At 47.3% G+C, this 27,280-nt stretch overlaps 1 protein-coding gene and 1 long non-coding RNA gene across 2 annotated transcripts in view; one reads left to right on the top strand and one right to left on the bottom strand.

The window, feature by feature from the left end:
• The window catches only part of LOC308457724, a 144,434-nt gene extending 131,445 nt beyond the window's left edge, over window positions 1-12,989 (top strand). The window contains exon 3 of the long non-coding RNA XR_013977082.1: window positions 12,804-12,989. This is a non-coding gene — a long non-coding RNA (uncharacterized lncRNA). The remainder of the gene's footprint in view (window positions 1-12,803) is intronic.
• A 3,461-nt stretch (window positions 12,990-16,450) lies between these two features.
• ASCL1 (achaete-scute family bHLH transcription factor 1) lies at window positions 16,451-20,610 on the bottom strand. Its single transcript, XM_080971825.1, has 2 exons — window positions 19,556-20,610; window positions 16,451-17,779 (listed from the first exon to the last, which is right to left on the bottom strand). The coding sequence occupies exon 1, from the start codon at window positions 20,315-20,317 to the stop codon at window positions 19,595-19,597; it is 723 nt and encodes a 240-aa protein (XP_080827951.1). The 5' UTR covers window positions 20,318-20,610; the 3' UTR covers window positions 16,451-17,779; window positions 19,556-19,594.
• Window positions 20,611-27,280: the final 6,670 nt, after the last annotated feature.

Here is a 27,280-nt window from a genome sequence, read left to right as displayed (position 1 = left end):
GTGCCTCCCCAGACACTCATGCATACAACATGAACATCTGAAGTCAGGAGGCCTTCGCACATAGACACAGGCATCTGAAAGTTCCCTGGAATCTGCAGCCCTCATTGTCGAGGCTTACAGATTTCAGGGAAGCCTCCCCATGCACAATCTTTGTTACATCCATGCAGGAAGGGTAGACTGGCTTCAGGGAAAGGAGCAAACCCCATTTCAAGCCAGGCCCAAATTCTGAGAGGTCTTGGCCTGGCTAAAGATGATGTGCAACATTTTGAGTTGGAGGAGTCCCCTCAGTTGTGAATTCAGCAGCATCTGTGCTACCCAGCTTGATAGAAACCTGTTCCTCAGGAGTCTGGTTTAGTCAATGGATGGCTCAGCGGCTGTGGCTGGACAGCTCCATGCTCCCAGTTCTCAGGTCTTTGTGTTTCTTGTCAGGCAAACTCAGCATTGCTCCCTTCTATCTGCTGTGGCTTCTATGAAAGCTTCCCTGGTTGCTTCCAGATGAGCATTCATCCCGATTGGTTTGTGGGGAGATGAAATGAAGTCAGCTATTTATTGAGCATTTGGTCTTATTTTTTCTTTTGCAGGGAAGTTAGAGGATGAGGCACCAAAGTGTTATCCCACACTTTCCAGCTATTCTCACCTCACTTTCCTTGTTTCACAAAGCCAGGAGTTGTTTTTTTTGGGGGGGAGAGGGTTCTTGTGCAAAAACCTCCTAATCCATTACAGTTGCACAGCCTGAATTGTGTGTGATTGAGTCCTAGCTGAAAATATTGATGGTCTGCAAATGCCCCCTGCGTTCAGCCATAGAGCATCCTGATATGTCCAGGATAGAAAAGACTCTAGTCTGAAACCGTGGAGTAATGGTGGTGCTGAATACTGAGCTGGACGGACCAATTGTCCATCTTACGTTCCCCACCAGGATTTGCTCACCCCAAGTCTCAAAACCAGGTGGATCTTACAGTGAGACAAAACACAGGAGCAAATTCTTCACATTTTTCACAGTTGCACAACATCTAAGCATTCATAAGTGCTCTCCTATAGATTGATACATTAATATATTTATGCATTCAAAGCAGTGAGCATGCACAATAATACTAATGCTTAATGTTAGAAGCCTCTCTAAATGTCTTCCATAAATACTAAGATGAGATAGGCATTCCTTTATGGATTTATTATATTTTAAAATTTTAAACTTTTTAAACATTGATAGAGTGTGTGTGTGTGTGTGTGTGTGTGTGTGTGTGTACACTTCAGGGTAGGGAAAACCAGAAGAAGGAATCTTTAACACTGCCTCCACTTTCCCTCTCCACTTTTGGCTACACAGGATCCTTTTTTCCCAGATATGATCTTCAAATATTTTCAAAATATTTTCATCTAACACACACACACAATGGTAGCTATATTGCACAATCCTCTCTCAGAGTTCCTTTTCTTTATTTTAAAAGCAGCAAATTGTGTAAGCATTTTGACTCCCTGCAGATATATATTTAAATGAGTGTTTTAATGAAATTGTTACCATCTACTCAAGAATTACAAGTGAAATTATAATAAGGCCTGTATGTTTTGAAATCTGTTGAGATTTTCAGATTATGTTTATGCCCTGGGCTTCGCAAGATTAACTTTTCTCTTTCAAATGGCATTAAAAGCATTAGGCCTCAATTAATCAGATTTGAAATTTGGAAACAAAGGAAGTATTTTGTCGGCATAATCACTAAGGGGCCATACGCTGGGCTCTTTTCTAACCAGCCTTTTTAAACAATTATTTCAAGTCCTGATTTTGTTGGGTTTGTGTGGGGCGGGCGGGCGGACGGTGTCCCCCTCCCTTTTTTTGGACAGGGTAGCAGGGGGTGGGATGAGGGGGGAGGAAGAGTGGAAAAGTAAAAGAAAAGAAGCCACTGAAATCTGGGCTTTGAATTTTGTAAATGAGCTTGCTGCCCAACACACTCCACGGCAAGATAAGGGCAGAATGGCATTTGCCGAAATGCTTTGCTATCTCTCCAACAATCCGTCTGGGTTGTGGGCCCCTTGGTAACAGCTTGGCAAATCTGCAAAAGGAATGCAACTATATAGTTTCGTGTGTGGATTGTTGAGTCATTATAGGCTCCAAATTGCACAGCAGATCATTAATCATAGGCCAAGATAGGCAATCGCTGCAGAAACCTGATGAAAAGGATCCCGGAATAATGCCTTCTAAATCATGTTTAACATGCAGACCCTGCCTGCGAAGATATGGAATGGGAGGGGAGGGGGGAGGGAGCGGGGAGGAAATCATCCCTCTTTTAGGAAAGAAAACTTCTACTTATCTTTGATTTGCATTCAGGCCTTCCCTCAATAGTCTTTAAGCCTGTTATTTAATTCATTTTGGTGCCAAGTCCCCATTACAAAGCAAAAAAAAAAACAAAAAACCCAAGGCAAGGCCTATGCAGTCCATGACCAGCAATGGTACACACACACACACACACACACACACACACACACACACGGCTGCCACAAACTGTCTGTCTTTTCTTGTCAGTTCTGCGTCATTTGTGCCGTTGAACTCTACCAATTTGAAACGCTGACCTCTTCCATAGACAACCTTATTCTCCTTGAGTGAACGAAAGGGCCAAGGCCTACAAACCACTCAAGCGAGAGATAGCAAGAAAAGAGAAAAGTGGTTGACTCGTAAATCAATTTCCATAGGCCACCCAAAACCCATATGCACGGGGACACTGAGTTTTCAGGAAGGCAGGCGGGGTGGGGGTGGGGACACCCTGTGTGAGATTTATTTTTTAACATATTTCATGTAAGTCTTTTTTTTAAAGAATACAGAGGAAAACAGAAACCCTGTGTCATACAGATACAGTGGTACCTCGGTTTAAGAACAGCCCTGTTTACAAACTATTCGGTATAAGAACCGCAAAACCGGAAGTAGTATTCCGGTTGTGAACTTTACCTCGGTCTACGAACGAAATCCGAACAGTGGAAGGGCACCGGTGGCGGGAGGCCTCGTTAATGAAAGCGCGCCTCGATTTAAGAACTGCTTTGGTTTAAGAACGGACTTCCGGAACGGATTAAGTTTGTAAACCGAGGTACCACTGTATAGATAGATGTAGATATATAGGTCTATAGATATATGGGTGTGGGTGCCAGCAGAGTCCTTTTATACCTGTTGTCAGGAAGAAAAAAGGAAATGGTGATGCAAAATGCATGAAAAGGAAGGGCTTTGTCAGTAACTGTGGAGTTGCTAATAAAGAATGTAAATCGAGTGCACAAAAGTAGGGCTTGGGAGGGATGTGTCTGTTGAAATATAATGTATAAGAGGAGCCCACTGTTGAAATATAATGTATAAGTAGGGCCCACTGGATCAAGATATTGCAGCTTAAGAGAGTTCCTGATCAGTGTTCAAATACTCCCTCTCCCAGGATACTCCATTCTTTCCCTGACTCTACCATTGCCACTTCCTCAACAGTAAGTCAGCACTCTGTTCACTGAGCATGCTCAAACTTCATTTGTGGTGCCATGGTTTGGGTGTTAGACTAGGACCTGGGAACTGTACTTTTTTAAGGGTGCTATGCATTTTTAGAAAACCCTTAGGCCCTTCACAGAGTTGCAGTTCCCAGAGATTGACAGTTAAAACCACTCTGAGAATATTAGTTATGTGAGGGGGAAAGGGTTCCTAAGAATTCTGAGTGCCCTTTACCAACTACAGATTCTTGGGGGAAGCCATGGCTGTTTAAAGTGGTATCATAGTCAGCCTGGATAGCTCAGTTGGTTAGAGTGCAGTGCTGAAAACGCCAAGGTTGCTGGTTTGATCCCCGTGTGGGACAGCGGCATATTTCTGCATAGCAAGGGCTTCAACTAGATGATCCTCAGGCTCCCTTCCAATTCAATGATTCTATCATACTGCTTTAAATGGGACCATGTTCTGTGTGGCTGAGAAAGAGGAGGTAGTTTCTCTCGCCCCTGGCAATTGGTGGCTCAGTTCAGATTCCAGGCTGGGGGCCAGAAATCAATGTAGAAGCATTCTGGGTCTGTCTGAGGGTAAAAGAGCCAACCCCACAAATAGTGCCTCTGTTGATCTGAATACCCTCCAACATTTCTCCATAGAAAATAGGAACATCCCGTTCCATAATAATAATTTTACTATTTATACCACCCACATCTTACTGGGTTGCCCAAGCCACTCTGGTCAGCTTCCAACATATATAAAAACATAATGAAACATTAAACATTAAAAAAAAAACCCACAAAAAACTTCCCTATGCAGTATTGCCTTCAGACGGCTCATGAGTCGGATAACTCCATACCTTCCAACATTTCTCCAATGAAAATAGGGACATTCCAGGATCAAATAAGAAACTGGGATGGTTCTTCTAAATCAGGGGTGTCCCTGGAAAATAGGGACACTTGGAGAGTCTGGATCTGCATGTGTGAATGAATTCTGGATTGTTGCCTTCTAAACCAAACACATCACAAGGATAAGGAAGCCTGGATCTCCAGCTTTTGTTAATGCTATCACTTGTTTTTCTTTCTCCTCTCATTTTATTGCACATACAGGTAGCCTCGCCTTTCTATTGAAATGTCACCGCCATTTAATTAGCAATACATTGTGACCTGAAAGTATAATCAGACAAACCAAGGCCATATGGCAGCATTTTAATCTACTCTGCCAAGATATAATCCTGACAAAATGGCTTCTCTTTTCAATTGCATTATTTCACGGATTTTTATCCCTGAAGAAACATAAATCACTGTGGAACCAATGCTATTTATTTATTTATTTATTTACGGCTATTAGCCCATAAAGTATGTACAAACATAAAAGCACAGAGGCATAAAGACCGATATATTCGGCACCAGAAGGTGAACACCATGATGCAGGGGTGGGTCATTGAGCAGAGCCAGATAACAGCTTGGGGCCCGGAGAGCTCCAAGGGACGGATCCCAGAAAAAGGAAAACTGAAGACGAGATCTGACATGCACTCTCTTCAAAACTGTCCGATTAGTTTTTGATGTTGTTGTTTTTGGTGGTTTTTGTGTGTGAGATAACCGCATTCAGGAATCTCGCCACCTGCAGAGTTACAGAAGGATCTGTATCCTGCAAAAGTAGTGCGGCATGTGACTCAGCAGGCCTGCCAACCAAGCGCAGTAAAGCAGGACCCAGGAATTTAGTCCTGGCTATGCTATGTAGGGGACAGTTGAACATTATATGTGGGAGAGAATCAACAGTTTTCCCGTCACACACGCATAGCGGAGACACCAAACCCTTGGAAAATCTGTGGCTCAGCAGGTTCGATGGAAGGACATTGAACCTTGCACGAATAAATGCAAGTCGGTGTGGTACAGATGAAAGAGATGACATGTATGATGGAAGGCCAAGTGGTGGGGTTATTCCGTGATACCTGGGGGAGCAGACACCCCCACCCCCGGCGAGGTTGTGTTGATTTTCAATGTCTGCTAATCTTTGCTCAATAAGTCTTTTGGCTGAGCGTAAGGGAACCAATGCTAATGAAAAGAATAGGAGAGGAGGAGTAATTAGCTGCTCAGAGGAGAAAATAAGGATAAAGATTGGTTAGGAACAGTGGTGTATTTGTGGACCCTCTGCACAGCCCTTTTGGGGGGTAACTGTAGAATTAGGTGGCAGAATGAGCTGCACCACTTCAGATCACAGGTGAGAAGCAAATTACCATACTCTCTTGGAAACAGAAAACCAGCAAAGGAGCTGGTCTACAATCTTTCTCCCTGTGTGCTTTGTTTAAAATTTGCAGGCTTTAAAATAATAGATTGGAGGGAGTTTTCAGAAATGATAACTCCCACCTGAGCTGAGGTAGGACAGTCTACGTCTCACTTTCAATGCCACCACTGGATCAGGTGGGATAAAAGTCAAACCATGTACATATATGTAAGAACATAAGAAGAGCATTACTGGGTCAGAGAAAAGACCAATCTAGTCCAGGATCTTGTTCTCACAGTGGCCAACCAGATGCGTATGGGAAGCCTGCAAGCCGGACCTGAATGCAATAGCATCCTCACCACCTGTGATTCTGAGCAGCTGATATTCAGAGTGTACTGCCTCCAGTGGTAGGAAAACATAGCCATCGTGGCTAGTAACCACGGCAGGAGTGCCAGCGTGGCCCTGCGGCTGTGGATGCCCGGGGTTGTGGGTGCTATGCAGCATGCACGGCTGTGGTGCTGGACTTTGTGGGTGCCCAGCCTCTTCATGGGGAAATTTGTGGGTGCTCGGGGACCCAGGAACCCAGCACCTATGAGCCACAGATAGCCTTATCCTTTACGCATTTGTCCAATTCCCTTTTAAAGCCACCCATGCCACTAAATCTTGTGAGAGCAACTCCCATAGTTTAATTTTTCACTGTGTTAAGAAGTACAGTGGTACCTCTGGTTGCGAACAGGATCCGTTCCAGAGCCCCGTTCGCAACCTGAAAGGAACGCAACCCGTGTCTGCGCATGTCGCAATTCGCTGCTTCTGCGTATGCGTGTGACGTTATTTTGCGTGTCTTTGCATGCGCGAGTGGTGAAACCCAGAAGTAACCCTTTCCGGTACTTCTGGGTCGCCGCGGGACGCAACCTGAAAAAACCTATCATGAAGCAAACGTAACAAGAGGTATGACTGTACTTTCATCTGTTCAAAAACTCCCAGCATTCCATTTCATTTGACGCCCACAAGTTCTAGTGTTATGTAGAAAAACTTACTTGTTTTTTCCCTCAAACCCTTTGTCAAGATTCATTTCTATAGTACAATCTTTTGTAATCTACACAGTTCCATCCTTGACTCCCCCCAAACTTTCCTGCCCAACCCACTCTACTGATACCCCCTCACTCAAATTATTTCTTAAATTTGTGTATTTGTTTAATTAGAATGCCACGCTTCATCCATAGAACTCAGGATGGTTCACAACATAAAAATACAATATAAAAACACAAAATGCATAATAAAAACAAGAACAAAGGCAGCAAAAACATGAACCAATAAACCCGTTCCCTCCTTCCTCCCCCCCACACATTTAAAAGGGTATAGGATGTATATCAGCCAAAGGCCTGGTTGAAGAGGAATGCTTTCACCTGGCAACTAAAGGTGTATAATGAAGGTGCCAACTGAACCTCCCTGGGAAGAGCATTCCTCAAACGGGGAGCCACTGCAGGAAAGGCCCTTTCTTGTATTGCCACTCTCCGGACATCTCTTCGAAGAGGCACATGAAGAAGGGCCTGAGATGATGATTGCAGGGTCTGGGTAGGTTCATATGGAGAGACGCAGTCCTTGAGCCATTTAAGATGTTATAGGTCAAAACCAGCACTTTGAATTGGGCCCCAAAACTAACTGGCAGCCAGTGCACTTGGACCAGGATCAGTGTAATATGCTCAAACTGTCTCTTCCCCGTGAGCAACCTGGCCACCAAATTCTGCAGCAGCTGAAGTATAGTAAGATATAAAAGAGTTGCATGTAAGCAACTATATAAAAACAATTATAAATATAAATGTGGTTTAGAACAACAGCATATACTTGAGTATAAGCTGACTTTTTCAGCACATTTTTAATGCTGAAAAAGCCCCCCTCGGCTTATATTCGAGTGAGGGTCCTTTCAGGCTGCTCCTTCCTCCCCCTCCTCCTCCTCCGCCTTTGCTGCTGTCGGCGGCAGCGGAGGAGGAACGAGCAGCCTGAAAGCAGTCATTTTGGGCTGCTTGTTCTTCCTCCGCCGCTGCCGCCGCCGCCGCCACCACGTTTGTGGTGTGGTAAACTGGCTTATACTTGAGTCAATAAGTTTTCCCAGTTTTTTGTGGTAAAATTAGGTTTATACTCGAGTATATACGGTACATTAAATCAATTCACATCCAAGGTAGATACTAACTGGGATAGTGTTTTACAGGTCTGTTGTAAGGGGAACATCTTTAGTAAGTGCCAGAAAGACCGTAACAGAGAAGGTGCTTGTGTAATATACAATGGGTTAGGGTTCCAGAGGGTAGGTGCTGAGTCCAACATTATGCGGAATGGACTTCCTGATAGGATGGCATCTGCAGGATGCCCTCTCTTACAGAATGCAGCAATCTGTTATGAAAAGTATGCAGGTATATTATTCCCTACCTGTCGCTTTGAAAAGCACGGAAGAGCTCACCAAGGAAGAATTGGACTCTGATTTAGGGAGGGAAAACCTACAGCCCTCCAGATGTTCCTGGGCTACAACTTCCATCATCTCTGACCCTCGACCGTGCTGACTGATGCTTAGGGGAATTGGAGGAGTCCAACAACATCCGCAGGGCCACATGTTCCCCTTCAAAGGGACATAATCATCATCATCATCTCTAAAACAGCATCACTATGATTGCTGCATAGGCAAAAGCCCAAGCCAACAGATATGAGGCCTACCGTTACATTAATTAAACTTTGATTGCATCAGTTAGCTAACAGGTAGATAGATACTCAGGGAGACTTTTAAGGCTGAAGCAGGGCCCTCCACTCAGGATTTGAGGGCCCAAACTGCAGCAGGGTTGGATTCCCACATATTGAAGTAATGCACATTACCATCTAGAGGGGTGGTTGTGGTGGTGCATAAGTCTAAAATGATCTAACTGCATCACTACCCACACACTCAGTGCTCCCCCTCCTCTTTGCCTTCCAGTATTTCCACAAGGGGTGGAGGTGCGATTTGCTATGGCAGTTGTCTTTTTTTTCTTTTTTCTTTTTTAAGATTTCCAGGGGCGCCTGACAGGCAGGGAAAGGAAGGCGTTAATGTTTTCTGACAGGCGACCCCTAATTGTTGCAGCTTTTCTTCTTCGTGGCCTTTTCTGTGAAATTCTGACTTAGGCGAGGAGCAGCATAACAAAATGCTCCGCCATTGAAATGGGTACCTGCTCTTCTCTTTCCACCACTCAGGGAAGGGGAATGGCATTATTCATGAAGATTTTTCAGCTGGTTTTTCCCCTCTCTTCCTTTTAACCAACCTTCGAGTTGGATGAGAAGACTGGCTGGGCTCCCTTTCTCTGCGAAGGCGGAGCTGCCAAGGGGACAATGGAGCCAAACTGTTTTACCCTGTTCAAGAGATAACTATGCTGTTGAGTTGAACATGAGGAAAATTAATCTTCGGGCCTGTATCAATGATGGCTTTGCACTTTTGTTTGGGAATTGCCTCCGTGGGATTATTAATAATCCTGCACTGGAAAGTGCCATGACAGTCAACACATAATGGAGGCCTCTGGTGGTGGGGGAGGGAGGAATTTAAAATAAAGTCTTCCTTGCACATTTAAAAGATGCAGCGTGATTTGCTATGGCAGTTGTGGCATAGGGGGACATAGGCTGGTTGGCCCCAGGGGGCGGGTGGGGCGGGTGGTTGGTCTTAAAACCTAAAACTTGCTACTTTTTTATGATGATGATGATAATCCTTCATCTGAGGATCTCAGGGCAACTGACAAGATGAAAAAACAAAATGTTATTTTTTATTTTTTATCTTCTTCTTATATTTCATTTGTGAATTGCTTCCTATGAAGCATCCCCAATTTCACAATACAACAAAAACATGCCTGAAACTCTTTATGTGTATGTGTATCGGTCAAAGCAATAGCAGATATAAAAACAGGCCGTCAGGAAGCAGGTTCTTCTCTCATTGAAATCAGTGCAACCTCAACATGCTTAATGCCTCCACTGGATCGTATACCTTACTCTGGCTTAAATGATGGTAGTGGCAGCATTTGACAAAGCTCAGATCCATCCTGGTGCCTTCCAGATCTTTTTGCACTCTGACACCCCGCCCACCAGCCCCAATGACCAAGGCTAGTGGTCAGACAGGATAGGACCTGCAGTCAAGCAACATCTGGAGGGTGACAAGTCCTTCATCCCTGTTCTGGGCAGTAAATAAATAAGTGCACACAGGTCAAACATCAGAAACGGCACTATTGAGAAACCAGTAGGAGAACATTTCAGCATAGCAGGACGTTCTGTTCCTGACCTTAAGCTGGTTGTCCTTGAACAGAAGAACCTCAAAGAGAGACACATTCCAGCATGAAACTGCTGAGTTAGTTTTCTAGGAAATTTAATTCTATTGCTTATGGTTTGAATTGAGATTAGAGTGGTTTTCTAATCACAATAGATGCATTACTTGGCTCACCAATGCCAGAATGTTTGTGCAATCACCAAAACTGCACTTTTAACTATTATGCTTTTACATTTATTATCGCCATCTTTTTTTGTTTTTACATTATTTCCCTCTGACTTCTCTATATCCTCCTGCACCATGTGTGTAAATATGTCTTGCAATTTATATTAGCCAGTTCTCAGGTCTATGGCTGTTGTTGTTGAGTGCCAGATCGGCCATGAATAAAGTTTATCTCATCCATGACTTGATTGGCTGGTCTCCATTACTGAGGCCTGGGTGGGGGAGCAGGGTGGAGTTGCTCACCCAGCTGTGCCCACCTGGGTATTCGGCACAACATCAGGGCAGACTTGAGGGCCGAGGAGGGAGAGTTGCTGTGGTCTATAGAAATTCTCTTTCTCTCTCCAAGCTTTCTGTCCAGCTGAATGGAGATCTAGTGTGTTTGTTCTTGGTGTTGGGTATTCGGGACAGATTAGGGATTCTGCTGCCCAGCAGTCTTCCTGACTGATCTGGCAGACCTGGTGAAAGGTGGTCATGTTGAGGGTTCCCAGATTGTTGGTTCTGAGGGACTTCAACATCCATGGCTAGGCAATTGGCTCTGGGGAGGCTCAGGGCTTCATGGCTGCCATGACAACCATGGGGCTGTCCCAGCATGTCATCGGCTTGATGTATATTGCAGGTCACACTCTGGATCTTGTCTTTTCGATTGGGTGGGGGGAAAGTGATCTGAAAGTGGGGGATATTGGCATCAGTCCCTTGTGATGGTCAGAGCAATTCCTGTTGAGCTTTAGGCTTTCAGCACCTTTTGCCCTCTGCGGAGGCAAGGGACCTATTAGGATGGTCCAGCAAGTTGGAGGTTGAGGGATCCAATTGGTTTCCAGGGGATTTTTCAGCTGATATGACTGGCAGTCCTGTCAATGCCCTGGCCAATCTGTGGAACATCAGGATGGCTCGGACCATTGACACGATCCCCCCTGAGCACCCCCTCCTGCTTTGCTTTGCTTCATTTGGCTTCTCCAGAGCTTAGGGCAAAGAAACAAGCTGGAAGACAGCTTGAACACAAACGGAGGAAAACGCAAGACAAATGAAACCGAACACTGGTGACTGTGCACTACTGAGCTTACTTGGTGGGAGGCAGCAAAGAAGGCTTACTGTATTTCATCATCACCAGTGTGGTGTAGTGGTTAAGAGCGGTAGACTTGTAGCGGTGGTAGAACCGATGGTAGCTTGGTGTGACTTGTTTGCCAAGCACTCTGAGGATAAAATCGCTTGCATTTGTTGGGACCTTGACTCTGCTATTACAGTGGTACCTTGGTTTAAGAACAGCTTAGTTTATGAACAACTTGGATTAAGAACGCTGCAAACCCGGAAGCAGGTGTCTTGGTTTGTTAACTTTGCCTTGGAATAAGAACATGTTTCGCTTTCTGTTGAGTGTATTCCATTTGTAAATTGAGTCTCGCACTGCTATGGGAAAGCACGCCTTGGTTTAAGAATGGACTTCTGGAACGGATTAAGTTCGTAAATCAAGGTACCACTGTATAGCGGTTGAATCTCAAGAGACATCCAGAGCAGTCTAGTCCTGTTATGTTGTTTGAGTTTCAGTTGGTGCAGCTTGAGGATGTGGACAAGGCGCTTGGATCAATTTGGGTGACTACTTGCGCTCTGGACTACTGTGCCCTTCTTGCCTAATAAAATCCAGCAGAAAGAAGACAGCTGTCTGGGCCAGGGAGGTGCCTCTTTATAAGAGGGGGTGGTTCCTACCTGCTTGAAGAAGGCAGTGATAAGACTCCTCCTTAAGAAATCATCCCTTGAGTCTGAGAACCTAAGCAACTACCAGCCAGTTGCCAGCATCCCTGGGAAGGGGCAAAATACGTCCTCACAAGCGCACACACCCAGAAAGCAAAGTAGTATCTATTTTTAGTTACATGTATAGCCCACCATTCCTCCCTGGAAGTCAAGGTGGTGTACTTGTCCCCCTCTTCATTTCATCCTTGTAACCCTGTGAGGTGGGTTAGGACAAAATATTTGATTTCAAGCAAAAGTAGTCTAGGCTTTTGCAGTAGAGAGCTGGTGCATCATAGCAACCACCAGACTACTCTATTTGAAATCTGTATTAGTCCTACGTTCACATTTTGCTTCTGCCTTGCTCTCACTTGGTGGGGTGGGGGGCTAGCCAGGTTTTTTGCCCTGTGTGAAGCCTCCACAGGAGCACCATTGCGGCTCCCAGCTTGTGTGTGTGTACGCAAATATTCATGGAGGGGTGTGTGCCAAACTGGGTCTTAGACATGGATGAAATAAAGCCCACTTTCGCCCCTGCACATAAAATAGTAATATCAATCCTAATAGGCTGTAATCCTGGACACGTCTACCCTGTCGCAAGCAACACCATGTTCCGTTGAGCTTGCTCCCAAGGTAGTGCGCACAGGACTGTAGCCTTGAAGTGCAATCCTATGCACATTTACTCCGAAGACACCCCTGCCGAGTTCAAAGGGGGCTTTCTCCCATGTAAGCATGCATAGACCTGCAGCTTTAAAATGTTTCCCCAGGCATCCTGAAAGCCATGCTTTCTTAATACACCCGATAGCTGCGATCCTGTATGCAGCGCCTGAAATGGACGTGACTCCCTTCCCAAACACGCGCAAGGATCGGGGCCGCCTCCGGGAGATGCCTGCTAGAAGGAAGATTTCTTCCTACACTTGAGACTTTTCTTTTCTCATTTGGCAGGCCACGTGCTCTCGCCTCCCTTCGCCCACCCGGGAAAAGAAACACGTCGCGAGAGGGCCATCCTCTCCAAGTTGGGCGGCCCTTCCAAAGTGCAGGCTGAGCAAGGAAGAGGCGGCAAGAATGCAGAAGCTTGGCTCCGGCGCCGGCGGCGTTCCCCTTTCCTCGGCGCCTCCCTCTGGCTCCCCGGCCTGGCCTGCCCCGCCGCACCCGCCACCCCCGCTTTCAATGGGCGGGCGGGCAGGCGGGCGGAGCGCCCCTTCCGGCGGCTGTTCCCTGAATGGCGGCGCCCGCGCGGGAGGGGCCCGGGGCGCGCGCGCGGATGACAGAGGGCGCATGCCTGCAGCCAATCAGCGCCGGGAACAAACTGGGACGGCCCGAGAGCCTGAATAAATCATTAAGCTTGACACGCGCGCCTCAGTCTCCCCGGGCTGGGCTGCGCTGAGCCTCTCGGCGCGGCTGCAGACAAAAGGGAAGGCTGTCCTGTAACTTCCACCTGCGCGTCAAAGGTGGTGGTGGGGGGGGGGGAGCGGAAGGGGGGATAGGGACCCCCAGAGACTGCTCGCCTTGCAGCTCCAGCAGCCCGAGCTGGTTTTCTGGGGATCGAAGTAGGATCACAAGGTCCTGAAATTTTTCAGAAATTAGAATAGTCAGGCGCGGTGAGATGGTGGGAGAGGTTAGGAAAGTTGCTATCTGTGCTCCCGCAGCAAAGGTTTGCTGAAAACACGCGACAAAAAAGGTATATGGTGTTTGATTCAGGGTTGAATATATATATATATATATATATATATATATATATATATATAAAAGCCGATCCGTTTACGATAATCTCAGTAAGCATAGGCGCAAACTCCTAGGGGGCGAGGTCCCTCAATAAAATATTTGAGGGGCACTCTGCTCCCCAGTTGATGAGCATTGCCATTCAAATACAGTATTGTGCGCGTTCCACATCTTGTGATCGATTATGTGGGGCGGGGCTTACCTGGCTCCACCCTCAATATTTTATTCAAGTTGGCACCCCTGTCAGTAAGCCTTGTAAGTTTAGCATTAAAGGTTTAAATGGATGGCATTATTTCTTCCTCCTCGGACCCTCGCTCAATGGAAGCGAAAGCTAAACCCCTGATGATGGGCGTGACGTATATTACGCCCGCACTTGGATGTTGATCGATGGCTATCAGTAGATGGCGAAAGAGTGAGGCCTAGGCCTTTAAACTCTTAGTCCTCATGCAAGATGGGAATCGATGCGCCAACTTCTTCCCGATCAGTTTAAGAAGAGTCGAGGGGGGGCGAGCATTGGTCACTGGGAGTTTTCTTCGTACTGGCACTGAGCTCCGTTCTGTCCTGATTTAGGGGTAGCTAAAAAAATTAAAAAGCGGTGGAGGAAAAAGACCATTAAAGCAGGATCCAAAGGAAAACTGAATCGAACTCTTTTTCTTTCTTTTACTGGGCACCCGAAACGGTATCGATCACCTTGCCTCCTTCTGCGAGAAGGTGCACGCGCATCTATCTCTGCGCACAGTTTCTGTTACCTCGCGTCATTGTGTCCCAACACACCCACACACTCGCCAAAACAATGTTGGCTGCACAAACATAACAAATTGGGGTTCTCTTTTTTCTCTTTCCCACATGCAACGCGGCTCTTTTTGCCTATTCAATGCCAGCGACTCCAACCTAACGAACCAACCAACCTGCCCAGCAGTGGGTGCTCGCCCTGTTTTTTAAAGAGCGTTTATTGAATTGCCCCCTGTTTCGTTCGCGCAGTTATTCTTTGGGAAAGAACGTGGAAAAGTGGTTGAGGTGCATTTGGCAAATATGGCTCGATTTCTACGAATCCCCTTCTAACAACGCCTAACAATTTCCATCGGTATCTCTGGTTGTTTCGCCCCTAACGCGTCCTCCGCCCCCGCCCCCCTCCCTCCATATAGCGCTAGCTGAGTAGCTTGAAAACTTGAGAGTACCATAAAATAGATGCTCCCTGATTTATGGAGTTTACTAAGGCTGAATCCGTCTTGTCAGAGCCCCTGAATAGCTTTGCCTCCCAGCACAAGAAAAGGCTTTGTGTTGCTAAGCGATTAGAGCAGATGTAATGAGATTTCGCTTCAGCCTGCCCTGCACTTTCCTATCTCCAGTGAAATGGTGTGGGTCTTTGGGGGGGGCGGGGGGGGCGAAAGGTTTGGGTTCCTGCCCGCTTCTGACTTCGTTACAAGGAGCGCCGTAACTTTGCCTCTTGATTTCACGAGTCTGGATATTGACTATTCAGAGAAGAAGAAAAGCGCGGGGGTGGGGGGAAAAGAGAGGGAGGGAAAAAAATGTAAGAGAACACCTGTCTCCATAAGGAACAGAAAATTTGGTCTTGGAGTATCAGAATGAGACATTGTCGTAATGGGATACCCATAGCCATAAATTACTTGCTAAACTGCATTTGCATACCTTATCTCTACAGCCTTGTAAAGGTGGGTAAACAAACGAAAAACGGAGCCACCTTTTAAATAACATAAAAAAGCGGCAGAAGAGAATGTAACCGTTATTATTTTCCTAATCAAACAAAAGTTGCAAGATCGGTTAAAACAACGAGTGCTTGTACTGAATGGGCAATCCAATGGTTTCTTTACTCCTGCCTCCCCCTCCCGAAGCATATTAATGGACGAGGGGAGAAAGGAGAGGAGGGGAAGGAGGCCGCATGTATGGCAATGCAATGCTGCCAAATTAAATAAAATTCCGTTATAGTCCAGTGCATGAAGACTTTCTGTATTAATTTATTCGCGCAGCATTGTTTCTCTCTCACTCTCTCTTTCTTCCATTTTTTAAAAAAGCAGGATAGATTTTTTTTATTTTTTTTTAGGAACATTGGCTACCTCCTTTTTTATTTTATTAGATGCGTTTTGCGCTTGGCTTTCCGCTTGGCTTGGCGCACGCAAACTGAATTTGCAAGCAAGGCGGGAGGAGCTAAGCAAGAAACGGGGAGGTGGAAAGGGACGAGGGGGAGAGAATGAACCCGAGGCGGATTCTAGTCACGTCTTTGCTAACTGACAACAAGGAGACTAGCCAAAAAGGGGGGGAAAGCGGGGAGGGGGAAGAGACCCAATTTCTTTTTGAATCTTGGTAATTGGGCACTTTTACACGCAGATCACGCTGCTGGGGGAACGTAAAAAACAGGCCAGCTAGATCGGCGTATTGAATCTCAGGCGCGCAATTTCTGCGGCTTTGCTGCCCGCCATCCCGTTTCATGTTTCTCATACGCCAGCCCTTCTCTAACATGGTTTCAAGGTATATTGCTGGATAAACATCTTTGATTTTCTTGTGTGCACCCTGTTATATAGTACTAGAAAGTGGAGAACAGAGATGTGATTTTAAAAAAGAGCTCCCTCCCTGCTAGGATTCATTCTTTGGTGGAGTATGATTTGTGTAGATGCAGAAAGGGAAACTAAGCAGGCAGACCTCTCCCTATTTAATACACATTTGGAAAACCCAGCAGCAGAAGAGCAACTACTGCAATATCCTTGTAGGCCTGCTTAATTTGAATCCTCACGTGCATCTATATATACACACAGATTGAGCCCCAGAAGTGTAATATCCCCCTCTGTGAACATTTGACTCTTCTTATACATGGAAAACATAGGGCAGAAAAGAAAATCAAGATATGCAGTAGAACCAGGAAGACGTTGCTTTAATTGAAACAAAAAGTTTTATTACCAAACTAGTTTGTATAAAACACGGTTATACATGATTTTTGTAAGTTTGTAATAAAACAGTGTGAAAAGGCAGTAGTAAAAGTTTTCTTTTTCTTCAAAAGGCAGCAGCTTGTAAAATAAATAGCTACCATTTTGCGTTTGGACAATAGCTGCATAAACTTTGTTCACTTTGAACAATTGTTTAATAACATTATTAATACATTAGCAAAGTTTCTATAAAAAAGTAAGACACATTGGTGCTAAAGTACATCCGGAGGCATTTCCAAGTCCTTTACAAGACCACATGACAAAAACATGGCAGTTGTAAGGTCATTTTGACTACGCATCTAGATATGAAGAGGTAATAAGCATTACATATCATTTAAAAAGTTATCAAGATATACACATTTTAAACCATTTGTACAAAAAAAGTCTATAAATTTCTCTGTCTCTTATATACAAAAATAGCTTAATATATCCCCAAAATTGGTTAGGATTGATACAAATAGATTTTTTTATATAATAAAAAGTTCACAAGAAAAAATTGGAAGCATTTTATGATGGGAATGGTAGGGAGGAAGTGGATGAAGGAGAGGGGAGACATCAGAGGATTCTTTGAATACAGCATAGTTTTGATTTTCAAAATCTCCACAAGTACTAGGCAACAGGAGTGTCCTTTGCACACTTATTTAAGAGCAAGTCCCACTGAATCTAGTAAGCATACACAGGATTCGTTTGCACAGCTGCAGTCCTAAAGCCATATACTTGGGAAGAAGTCCCACTGAATGCTGTGGGGCTTACTTCTGAGTAAGTATGCTAGGATTGCACTGTGTTTTGTGTCCAGAAAGCTGTGAGTGAAACAGTCTTTCCAAAGAAGCAATACTGTATTTATTTCAACAAAACGGGAAGCTCATTGCTCTGTTGAAGATGTATATGATGTATATAGGCAGTGTTGTTTAACTTTGGGGGTACTGAATAGGCAGATAGTTGCTCTTGGGCCTCCTGTTGCTACTAAGCCCATTGTGCAGCCTGATCCTATGTATGTGAATGTCACTGAGGCTGCAATCCTGTGCACGCTTATCTGGGAGTAGTTGAGTCCCGTTCCATTAAATGGGGCTAACTTCCAAGTAAACATACATAGAATTGGGCTGCATGTCTCTTCAAAACAGCCTGGAGTGCAAAGGCAGAATCAGGGAGTGCTTCCGGTTTCTTGCAAATGCAGTCAAACTCATTCTGTGCTTCACTGTCTTGACTTTTCTTCCTTTCCGTAATGGGAAGAAAACAGATGCAACCGTTTTTCAGCAAGTCCTGTAACAACATAAGGAGAGAGAGGTAAGCATCAAGGCTTAATCCAAGTTGTGACAAGGACACAATTGGTTTTGGCATGCCAGCTCCATTAAGTGATCATTCTGCTCAGAAAGGCACATCCGCTTCACAGCAAGGCCTACAAGTCTGTTACGTTGAATTTTTTGGATTTAACTCAAAGATGCTTCTGAGTAAATTATTCAGGACTGCAGTGTAGATCCCAGTGACTTCAATGGGTGCAATTCCCAAGTCCTGAACACGCTTACAGTAATGCATATCAACTCACAAAAAGTCCCATTATGATAAATGGGGCTTCTTCCCCAGAAAGTGTGCATAAGGCTTCAGTCCTAAATCTTACTAGGGAGGAGGTCCCACTGAACACAGTGGCAGAGATCCCACTGGACTGGACCGCATTTAAGATTTAGTAATCACATTCATTACACTGGCGTGATGGACCTCAAGGCAGTGTACATAACACTGCCCAAGCAGTCTCCCATCCAGGCACTGGCTAGACCTGGGATCTAAGTGATCTCACAGTGTCCTTTGACCACAGTCTGAGTCCTGTTAGCTTCCACAGAACTGGCATCCAGACATATTTGGAATGAAGCCCCTTTAACACTTCTATATCATAATACAGGTCTATTGGCCCTCTCATAGGATATAGCAGGAAGTTAAACCAATGGAATATTCTTCTGAGTTATTATTTTGAGTACCAATTGGGAGGAATCCAAGTGTGCTAGCTTACGGTTTATCATTGTTTTGTTGCTGTTTTAGTGTTTTGATTCATGTAGACAAAATATTGTTGTGATATACATTAGATAGTGAATGGGAAATAAATAAAGGTTAAGGGCAGTATTGACCTAGCTGCTCAGTGAGATCCCAGCTGAAGGCTACAAACCATTTTCCAGGCCTACTGCATATTAAGCATTTTGTTGACTACAGAAGCCCAGTCTTGGAGTCAGGCTATGTAATACACAAGCCACTTAGGCCAGTGTTGTCTCACTGACAGATCCTACTATAGTTGACCACTACACTGACTTCCAGGAGTACTTCTGGAGCACTTGGTTATTTGCAGTTCAAACAGAGCTAGTTCAAAGTAGGTCCCACCTCCCCATAGGGCACTCAGAATGTATCTCAGTATTGAACACTGAATAAAGAGAGGAAAAGAAAAGAGAAGCATAGGCACCCTACACTCCATTTGCCATGGACCAAGAGGGCTCTTTTTTCACCCGGTGCCCAAGTAGTCCGTGGACTGCAACCTACCACTCTGGAGATGAGCCACTGAGCTCAGCGGGATACAGGTCGCTCAACTCCCATCAATTATAATGAGATGGTGTTCTCCACTCCTAAGCTCTTGTTAGGTGCATTTGCACATGCTTGTCCTCCCCGTCAAATTTGTTTTGATTGTAACCTCCTTGGGGCAGCGGCCTTGCCTTTCCTCACTCCGACGAGTGCCATGTGCACTGATGGTAATGGGAAAATAGCCGACTAAAAGCACGAGGCTCTTAATCACAGGGTTGTGGGTTCAAGTCCCACCTTGGGCAAAAAGATCCCTGCAGTGCGGAGGCGGGTTGGGCTAGATGACCCTCTGGGTCCCCCTTCCAGCTCTATGGTTCTATGCAGGGGCTTGGACTAGATGACCCTCGGCTGTCTCTTCCAGCTCTACGGTTCTAGAAAAGAACAAACCCTTCTTCCTTTCCGACCTGCCAGCAACGGAGCCCCGCCACGACCCCCTCCCCGCTCGCCCCCCACCCGAGAAGCTGCCTCAGCCAAACCCACCTGCTGCCAAGCCAGCGCCAAGAGGGCCTCGGGGGCCTCTCAGAACCAGTTGGTGAAGTCCAGGAGCTCCTGCTCTTCGGGGCTGAGGGGATCGTAGGACCCTTCGTCCGAGGAGTAGGAGGAGACGGGCGAGCCCGCCATGGAGTTCATGTCGTTGGGGTAATTGGGGGAGATGGTGGGCGAGAGGACGCCGGCCTGGAAGGCGGCGCTGACGGCGTCGTGCTCGTCCAGGAGCTGCTGCAGGGCCCGGATGTACTCGACGGCCGAGCGCAGCGTCTCCACTTTGCTCATCTTCTTGTTGGCGGCGCCGTTGGGGACGTGCTCGCGCAGCGTGGCGAAGCCCAGGTTGACCAGCTTCACGCGGTTCCTCTCGCGCTCGTTCCGCCGCGCCACCGCCGCCGGCTGCTGCTGAGGGAGGCTGTAGCCGAAGCCGCTGAAGTTGAGGCGCCGCTTGCAGCGCATCAACTCCGGCGACGACGAGCGAGGGCGCTTCACCTGCTGCTGCTGCTGCTGCGGCTGCTGCGGAAGGGGCTTCGGCGCAGCCGCAACAGGCGCTTTGACGCCGCCGGGAGAGGACTGGTGCTGCGGGTGGCCCGCCGCCGCCGGGCTGAGCTGCTGCTGCTGCTGCTGCGCGCTGTGTGAAGCGGCTACTGCAGCCGCCGCCGCGGCCGCCGCGAAGAAGCAGGCGGGCTGCAGGAAAGGCGCGGGAGGCGGCGGCTGGCTGGCGACGCTGTCCATCTTGGCGGGGCTGGCGCTGGCCATTGGGCGGCCGCACGGACGAGGAAAGGCGCGCGGCTTCTGCTGGCCTGAGGCGCGGGAAGGAGAATTTGGTTTCTTTTTTAAAAAAAGAAAAATGGGGGGAAAAGGCTTGCGGGTGTAGAGCGCGAGCGAGCTCAGATGGCACCGCCGGCTTGGCCTCCTCCCCTTTCTTTGGAACCGAGAGAGGCTCGTGGCGCTCGCGTGTGCGCAGCCCGCTTCGCCAAACCTCTTTTGCCAAAAACGTCCAGAGATTGTGTCTCTTATAAGGGGCGGCCGGAGCTGGGCTCGCTGTTGTGGCCCCCCCCCCGCTCGCCCCACGGCCGCCGCCTTTTCTCTTCACACTCCCCACCCCACCCCCGCGCGCTCGCGCCGCCTCCTATCGCTGCCTCTCTTCACACACACACACGCACGCACTCTCTCTCTCTGTGCACCTTGCGCCTTCCACACTCCCCGGCTTTGCAATGAGTGGCCGCGAGTCGGGGAAGTGCTGCCCGTCTTTTCATGACCGGTCCGGAGAAGGGTGTTGGTGTTGGGTGTGTGTGTAAAAGAATTGGATGGAAAAGGCACAACACACAGGGGCGCGCGCACACACACACACACACACACACACACAGGAGCAAACTCCCGTACACGCGCGTGCACGCGCGCTGGACCCAACTCCGCCTCCTCTCCCCCCACCGCTCCGCTTGCAAGGTTTGTTGTTGCAAGTGCGTGCGCCCGGCGCGTGCCGTTGGCCCAGCCGCTGAATAAACAATTGGGCTGGGCCACCGCATGTGGGGGGAAGGAGGGAGGGGGCCCAGGCGGCACAGCGAGCGCTGATTGGCTGAGTTGAAGTCGAGGCGGTAATGGAAGAGGGAGGGGGCTGTCGAGAAAGGGCGAGGGGGGAGGGGTTCCCCGGGCTCCTCGCAAGCGGGGGAGGCGCAGCGCCTGGCGCGAGCTTTCCTCTCAGGAGCCGCTTTCTGAGGCGGCGAGTTGGGTGGAGGGTCGTGGTTGGGGGCGCCAGAGAGCGCGCTTCTTGGGAGACCCTTGCGAGGAGCAGCCCGGTGACAACGGCGTGGGCCCCACGAGTGAGCGGGGCGGGGGCAGCGGAGAATCGAGGAGCACCAGCCCTTCCTGCGAGACGGAGCGACCGCTTGGAGAGCGCTGTCAGGCGGCGGACTTCCGAGCGAAGGGGAGCTTCCGTAACACATCAATACAACAAACATGACCTGCCAAATGCACGCCTCGTATCCCACTTGCCAGGGAGCTGGGATCGCTCCAGTTCCCTGCCATGTGTGCAGCTGATGGCAAACTTGGCAAACTACTGTGACGTGTGAAATGCCCCTCAGGAGCAGGAATCACAAATCTGAAGCCAATTCAGGCATATGAAGATGCTTCACTTTGCATACCCCACCAAATATCCATGAGTGCGTAGCTGTAGTATAAGGAAGAACTCTGGTCAGATCTGCAAAAATAATGTAAAGTTCATAAAAAGACTTGCCGGGATGTAGTGGCACGATTTAAGTGCCAGCCCTGCATATGGCTGTTTAAAATGCAGCCCTCCAGGGATCTCTGCCTGGTCCTGAGTGCCAGGCCATGCCCCTCGCCAGCCCTGGTCGTCCTCCTCTCAAGTGCTTTTGCCTGGTGCCTCCTCAAGGACTTTTGTGATAATGCTTCTTCCTTTCCTGGATGGAGAAAGGTGAAGCCTCTTTTCCTTGACCCTTTTTACTCCAGCCCCAGTGCTGGATTTAGGGTGATGCAGGCAGTTCCCCTGCACACGGCTCCAAGCCGAGGGGGCACAAAATTGAGAAGATCCATAACTGAGAAGTTTCTTTGGGAACGCCAAATTTTGGCCTCACAGGGTGCCATATAATGAAAGTCCGCCCCTATGCTTGTCCCACCCATCAATGGCATGCAGCCCCTGGAAGGTTTTCTATAAGGGTCTGCAGCCTTTGTACCAAAAAAGATGCTCCATCCCTGTTGTCAAATGTCAACAGCACTTGGTACCAGCATTATATTTCTAGGAGCCTCTTCAACCAGACATCTTGGCTAGCTCTTATTTTTAACTTGAGAATACGTATTGATGCACTTAGTCAGGTGCTGCGTTTTTATGCCCCCCTGCCCAGGCCTACCATCAGCTTCAAGGGGCAATTTTAGATCAAGAAAACAGCAAAGAGGCCCATAGCATCCACCTCACTTCACTGCAGCTTGAGAAAATTGGTAAAGCCCATCAAGGAAATTTAAGTCAAAGCAAAGAAGTTGGGAGATCCAACCAGAGGCCTTTTGTGTCCACATGTAGGGTGGCTCTAAGGCTCAATAATCCCTAATATATATTCCAGACTTGGATGTGCAATGAAATAAAACCCAAAGTGCATTCCAATGACTCACCTTGATATAGTTGTATACAGCAATAAGTTTGTAGAAAAGTCCACTTAGTCCATTGCATGCCTGTCAATAGCCTCTGCTCAAAAGAGGCAACTGAGGAGAGATTCCCACAACCTACTGACCATAGGCAGACAACTTTGTAAATATGCCCCATAAATGCCTGTGTGATCTTTTGATTAGGTGGGGGGACTGTTATTTCCCAAATATTTGGAAACAAAGCATCTTACAACGCACATGTCTTGCCCAGAATGGTCATCTCTGATTGAGAAGGTGTTTCAAGCCCAGCTTTTCATGGCAGGGACAGCTACAGGTTTAAGACAACCTGGGCCACATGATGTTTGATCAGTGGAGGTCCCATGAAACTCATTCTGTCCTCAACCACCCAGCCACCCACCTGCCTTCTTACTTAGTCCAGGCCAGGGGTGTGTGTGTGTGTGTGTGTGTGTGGCACTGACTGTTAGCTTCTTCCTTTTCCATAGTCTGAAAACTAAGAACTCAGCCCTGTTAGAACTCAACAGGGAGGAGAATGGTGCCCACTCCTCGTGCTCCGTTCTAAATCATAGTTGTGGCGTCCCCTGTACCACTCAGTGCCCAGTGTGACTGAACCAGTCGTGCTCCCCTAAATCCACCTCTGAGAGCCACTGCCAGTCAGTGTAGACAATACTGAGCGAGATGGATCAACAGTTTAACTCAGAATGGCAGCTTTCTGTGTTCCTAGACTATCATCATCCTTGGCCCATTGGCCATGCTAGTTGAGAGGAGCTGGAATCCAGTAACAGCTGTGGAGCTTCAGGTTTCTGTCCCTGCCACAAGTGAAAGTGTCTAAAAAAGGCAAGAAACAGCAAGCCAGTGGTGCATGCATGACCATAACGGAGGCAACTCTATCCAGGGATGTTTTGTTCCTGGAGAAAATGGAACATTAGTTTTATCAGCCAGGTGAGGTTTCTAAACTTCTACATTGCTCCAGATCTCCTGTAGGCTTTGCTTATGATACACAAGGGTATCATATCTATATGATGTCCTTCTCTCTCTCTCTCTCTCTCTCTCTCTCTCTCTCTCTCTCACACACACACACACACACACACACAAAGACACATATATAGCTTTTGAATTAGTTTTGTTATCAGGCTTTCTTCTCAAATTACTGATCGGAGTAAAATAGCTATTGAAGTGAAGAGTTATAGGTACCAAATGCGATTTCTCTCTCTCACACAGCCTCCTTTCACTAGCTCTGCACCTGCAGTTAAGAGTCCTCAATTTCCCCATAATAATAAATATTCCTTTTCTGCTCCCCTTCAAGAAACTCCCGTCATTATTTTGCTCTTGTTTTCTGGGTGTGAATTGCAGGCAGCCATAGGCCCGGGGTCTTTTGACGTCCCCCCACTACCCTCTCCATTTTTCTTTTTAAAAACTTTCCTCTGCTTAAAAAACAATCTTGCTTTAAAGCTTTCCCTCGCGTGCGCGATGATAAAATGCCCGTCCTTTCGAGAAGCATAACGAAAGTCATTAATTCTACCTAGTTCTTCAAAAGACCCAATACATTTGGAACTTTTTGGGGGGAGGAGGGAGAAAGGAGGGTCCGATTTGTTACACTCTGTTTTGTTACAGTAGGCAAGCTAGCTTAGGGTCTTAGGCACATGTCTCTGCCTCCCCCTCCCCAAACCTTCCATCTCTAAGAGCGAAAATAAAGTAAAAGGTCTTTCATAGTAAACAAAAAACAAAACAAAAAACCAGCTTATTCTCCGCATAGAAGACATGAATAGCTGTGAGGGCGGGGGAAGGAGGAGGAGGGGGCACCCTTACAATTTCCATCTCTCTCTCTCTCTGCTGGGTATAGCATTCAAGATCAGTCCAGTATTCAAGAATCAGTCCATTTTTTGCTCAGCAAGAGAGTTTAGAAAAGAAGCGTGGGGTCTATTCAGGGATCTTTCCCCCCTTCACAATTGTGGGGCTTTATGAACCCTATCTTCCATGCCTTGTCAGGGTATTTGCTGGAGCCCAATTAGCGCTTTGTGCTGCAAAGGGTCTTTTGCTGAATCTTTGAGGAGGCAGGAAAAAAGGAGGAGGAGAAAGAGGAGGCGGAGGGGGTGGGGTGGGGTGGACTCTGCTCAAGTCTCCCTCTTATTTTGACGATTTCAGTCATTACTCCGTGTAATAATTAATATGACAACTGGACGCTGAAGTTTGTATAGAAACACCTCGGCAACAGCAGAGAGAGGGAGCGTGCAGTGGGTGGTAACGAGCTAAGGATCACACTGTCCAGGCACAGGGAGAAAGGGAGAAAAGAAGGAATGCAAAGAAAAGAAAGGAGAAGGAATAATAAAGATAAATAAATAGTTGGCACAACCCGCAGGAAGATAAAGAGAGCTGGAGAGAGAAAAGGAGTTTGAAAAGGGAGAGGGAGAGAGCACAGAGAAGTTAACTAAAAAAAACACCGGTTTTCTGACTATAACTCTGGATCCTAAAATGTTGTGAATTAAGGGGAAAGAGAGGGAAATTGTTTGAGATTTCCTCCAAAATGGGAAGAGACGCGGAACTTCTGCAGAAAGGAATGCCTAAAGTTTGTGTGTTTAAACTAAACTAAACAAACAAAATAAACCATACACCAGTAATTCTAAATGGGAATATTGCATTTGTTTTTCTGATTCAAAGTTTCCCTTCAGGGCTGAAACTCCGTCTTTTGGGGGGGGGGCGGAAGGAGGGGAGGAAACGATGGCCAGTCGGATCTCCCGCCCCTCCAACACACACACACACACACACACACACACACTTGGGACTTCAGCGAGGTCAGTATTTCACTCTTTCTGAGTTTTCACTTTCCAAATCGGCTGACCGTGACATTGACCTCCGTCCGGCCACGATGGATAATCACTCCCTCCCCCCTCTGTGGACCAGCCCTAAATCAATCGTCGCCGTTGTTTTCGAGACTCTTTTTGTTCATTTACCATTATTCTTTAAAAAAAAATTAATTAAAAAGGACGTCGTTACGATGCTTCCCCCCCCCCCCCAGCCATTAAGGGCATAATAAATAATTAGGGAGCCTTAAGCATATTAGCTACAGCTCATGCTAATCAGCGGCCTCGGGTCTCAAACTAACCCGAAGTGACAGGTTTGTTGCATTTAACAGGAGGAGAGCGGGATAGAGATATTCAAAGCTCCCATCCCTCGCTCCTTTTTGCAACATATGAAATGAGAAGTGGAGTGAACGCGCTGCAGAGAGCCGTTTGCAAACGTCGACTTCTGGATCAAACCGCGTTCCTCGGCTGCTGTCACTATTGCAACTCTAAATTGAACAGCCTGCGTCGCAGATGCAGCCCACGTCTCGACAGCAAAAGGCAATGGGTGGAGTATTGGGGGGGGGTTGTCTCTGAAAACTCGCCCCTCCCCTTTCTACCCCCCCCAGCAACCTTCCCCGCGCAAAGGACGCCGGGATCAGGTCGGGGGCAGTTTGCCGACTTGGCTGAGGTCAGTCGTGTGTCCCCATTGTGCGGCCACGTGTCCCGCGTCCATCAGCGGCCAAGGCGGCGAGGCTCCTTGCTGCACGGACGGCGATGGGAGCTCGGCCCGAGGAAGCAAGTCGAGGGATTCCCAGCCAGGTTTGCTAGGGAAATCGGACGGTTGGGCGTGCAGATCCACTGGGCAGAAAGCATATTATCTGTCCGGTATTCACAGACTCCAAGAAGCAGACTTTCCCACTCTGTTCAGACGTGTGCAATTTCCTGTGGCCCAATAAGTCAAATTTAATAAGAAATCAAGTTGTGCCGATGCATCGTCCGCAGCTGTGTTGCTTGCTTCCCTGCAATGCGGGCAAAGTGTGACTTGCACTGTGATGCTGGAATATTAGTCTAAATAGGACAATTTAATCTGCAGAGTTTGGGAGCTTTCTTCCTTGCCTTGCACCTGGAAAACAAGGGTGCTGGTTCCTTAAATGTCTCCATCCCCACGTTCAAAGCTCACCCTCTCCTTTATAAGCATTGACAGGCTTTTTCCAGATCAGACTTCCTTAAAAGTTAGGAATAGGGCTGAGAAACTGAAGAGGTTTGGGCTCCCAGCCGCCATCTGCCTCAACATGTGTGGCCAATGGTCAAGGAAGATGGGAATTGTAGATCTGACTATATTGAGATGGTCATGGGTTCCTCTCCTTTGGTTTTGGAACATGGGAAGTTGTTTTATACCATGTCTGACCAGTATTGCCAACACGGACTGGCAACAGCTTTCCAGAGTTTTGGGCATGGTTGCATTGCAGGGGGTTGCACTACAGGTAGCCTTAGGGAACCTCCCCACTCTATGATTCTGTGATTCCCAGTCCTACCTGGGACCTGGGATCTTTCGCATTCACAGCATGTGGTGTATCACTGGGGTGGAGTCTAGGAAGGAAGGACTTGGCAAGAGTTGTATAAAACTATGCACAGTCTGGGGACAGTTGATAAAAGAGTGGTTCCCCCCCCCCCTTGATAGTACAGTGGTACCTCGGGTTACATACACTTCAGGTTACATACGCTTCAGGTTACAGATTCCGCTAACCCAGAAATAGTACCTCGGGTTAAGAACTTTGCTTCAGGATGAGAACAGAAATCGTGCAGCAGTGGCACAGCGGCAGCA

Source organism: Podarcis pityusensis (assembly GCF_964106645.2).
Source record: "Podarcis pityusensis genome assembly, chromosome: 10".
NCBI classification, from domain to species: domain Eukaryota; kingdom Metazoa; phylum Chordata; class Lepidosauria; order Squamata; family Lacertidae; genus Podarcis; species Podarcis pityusensis.
This window is presented reverse-complemented; position numbering and strand designations above follow the sequence as displayed.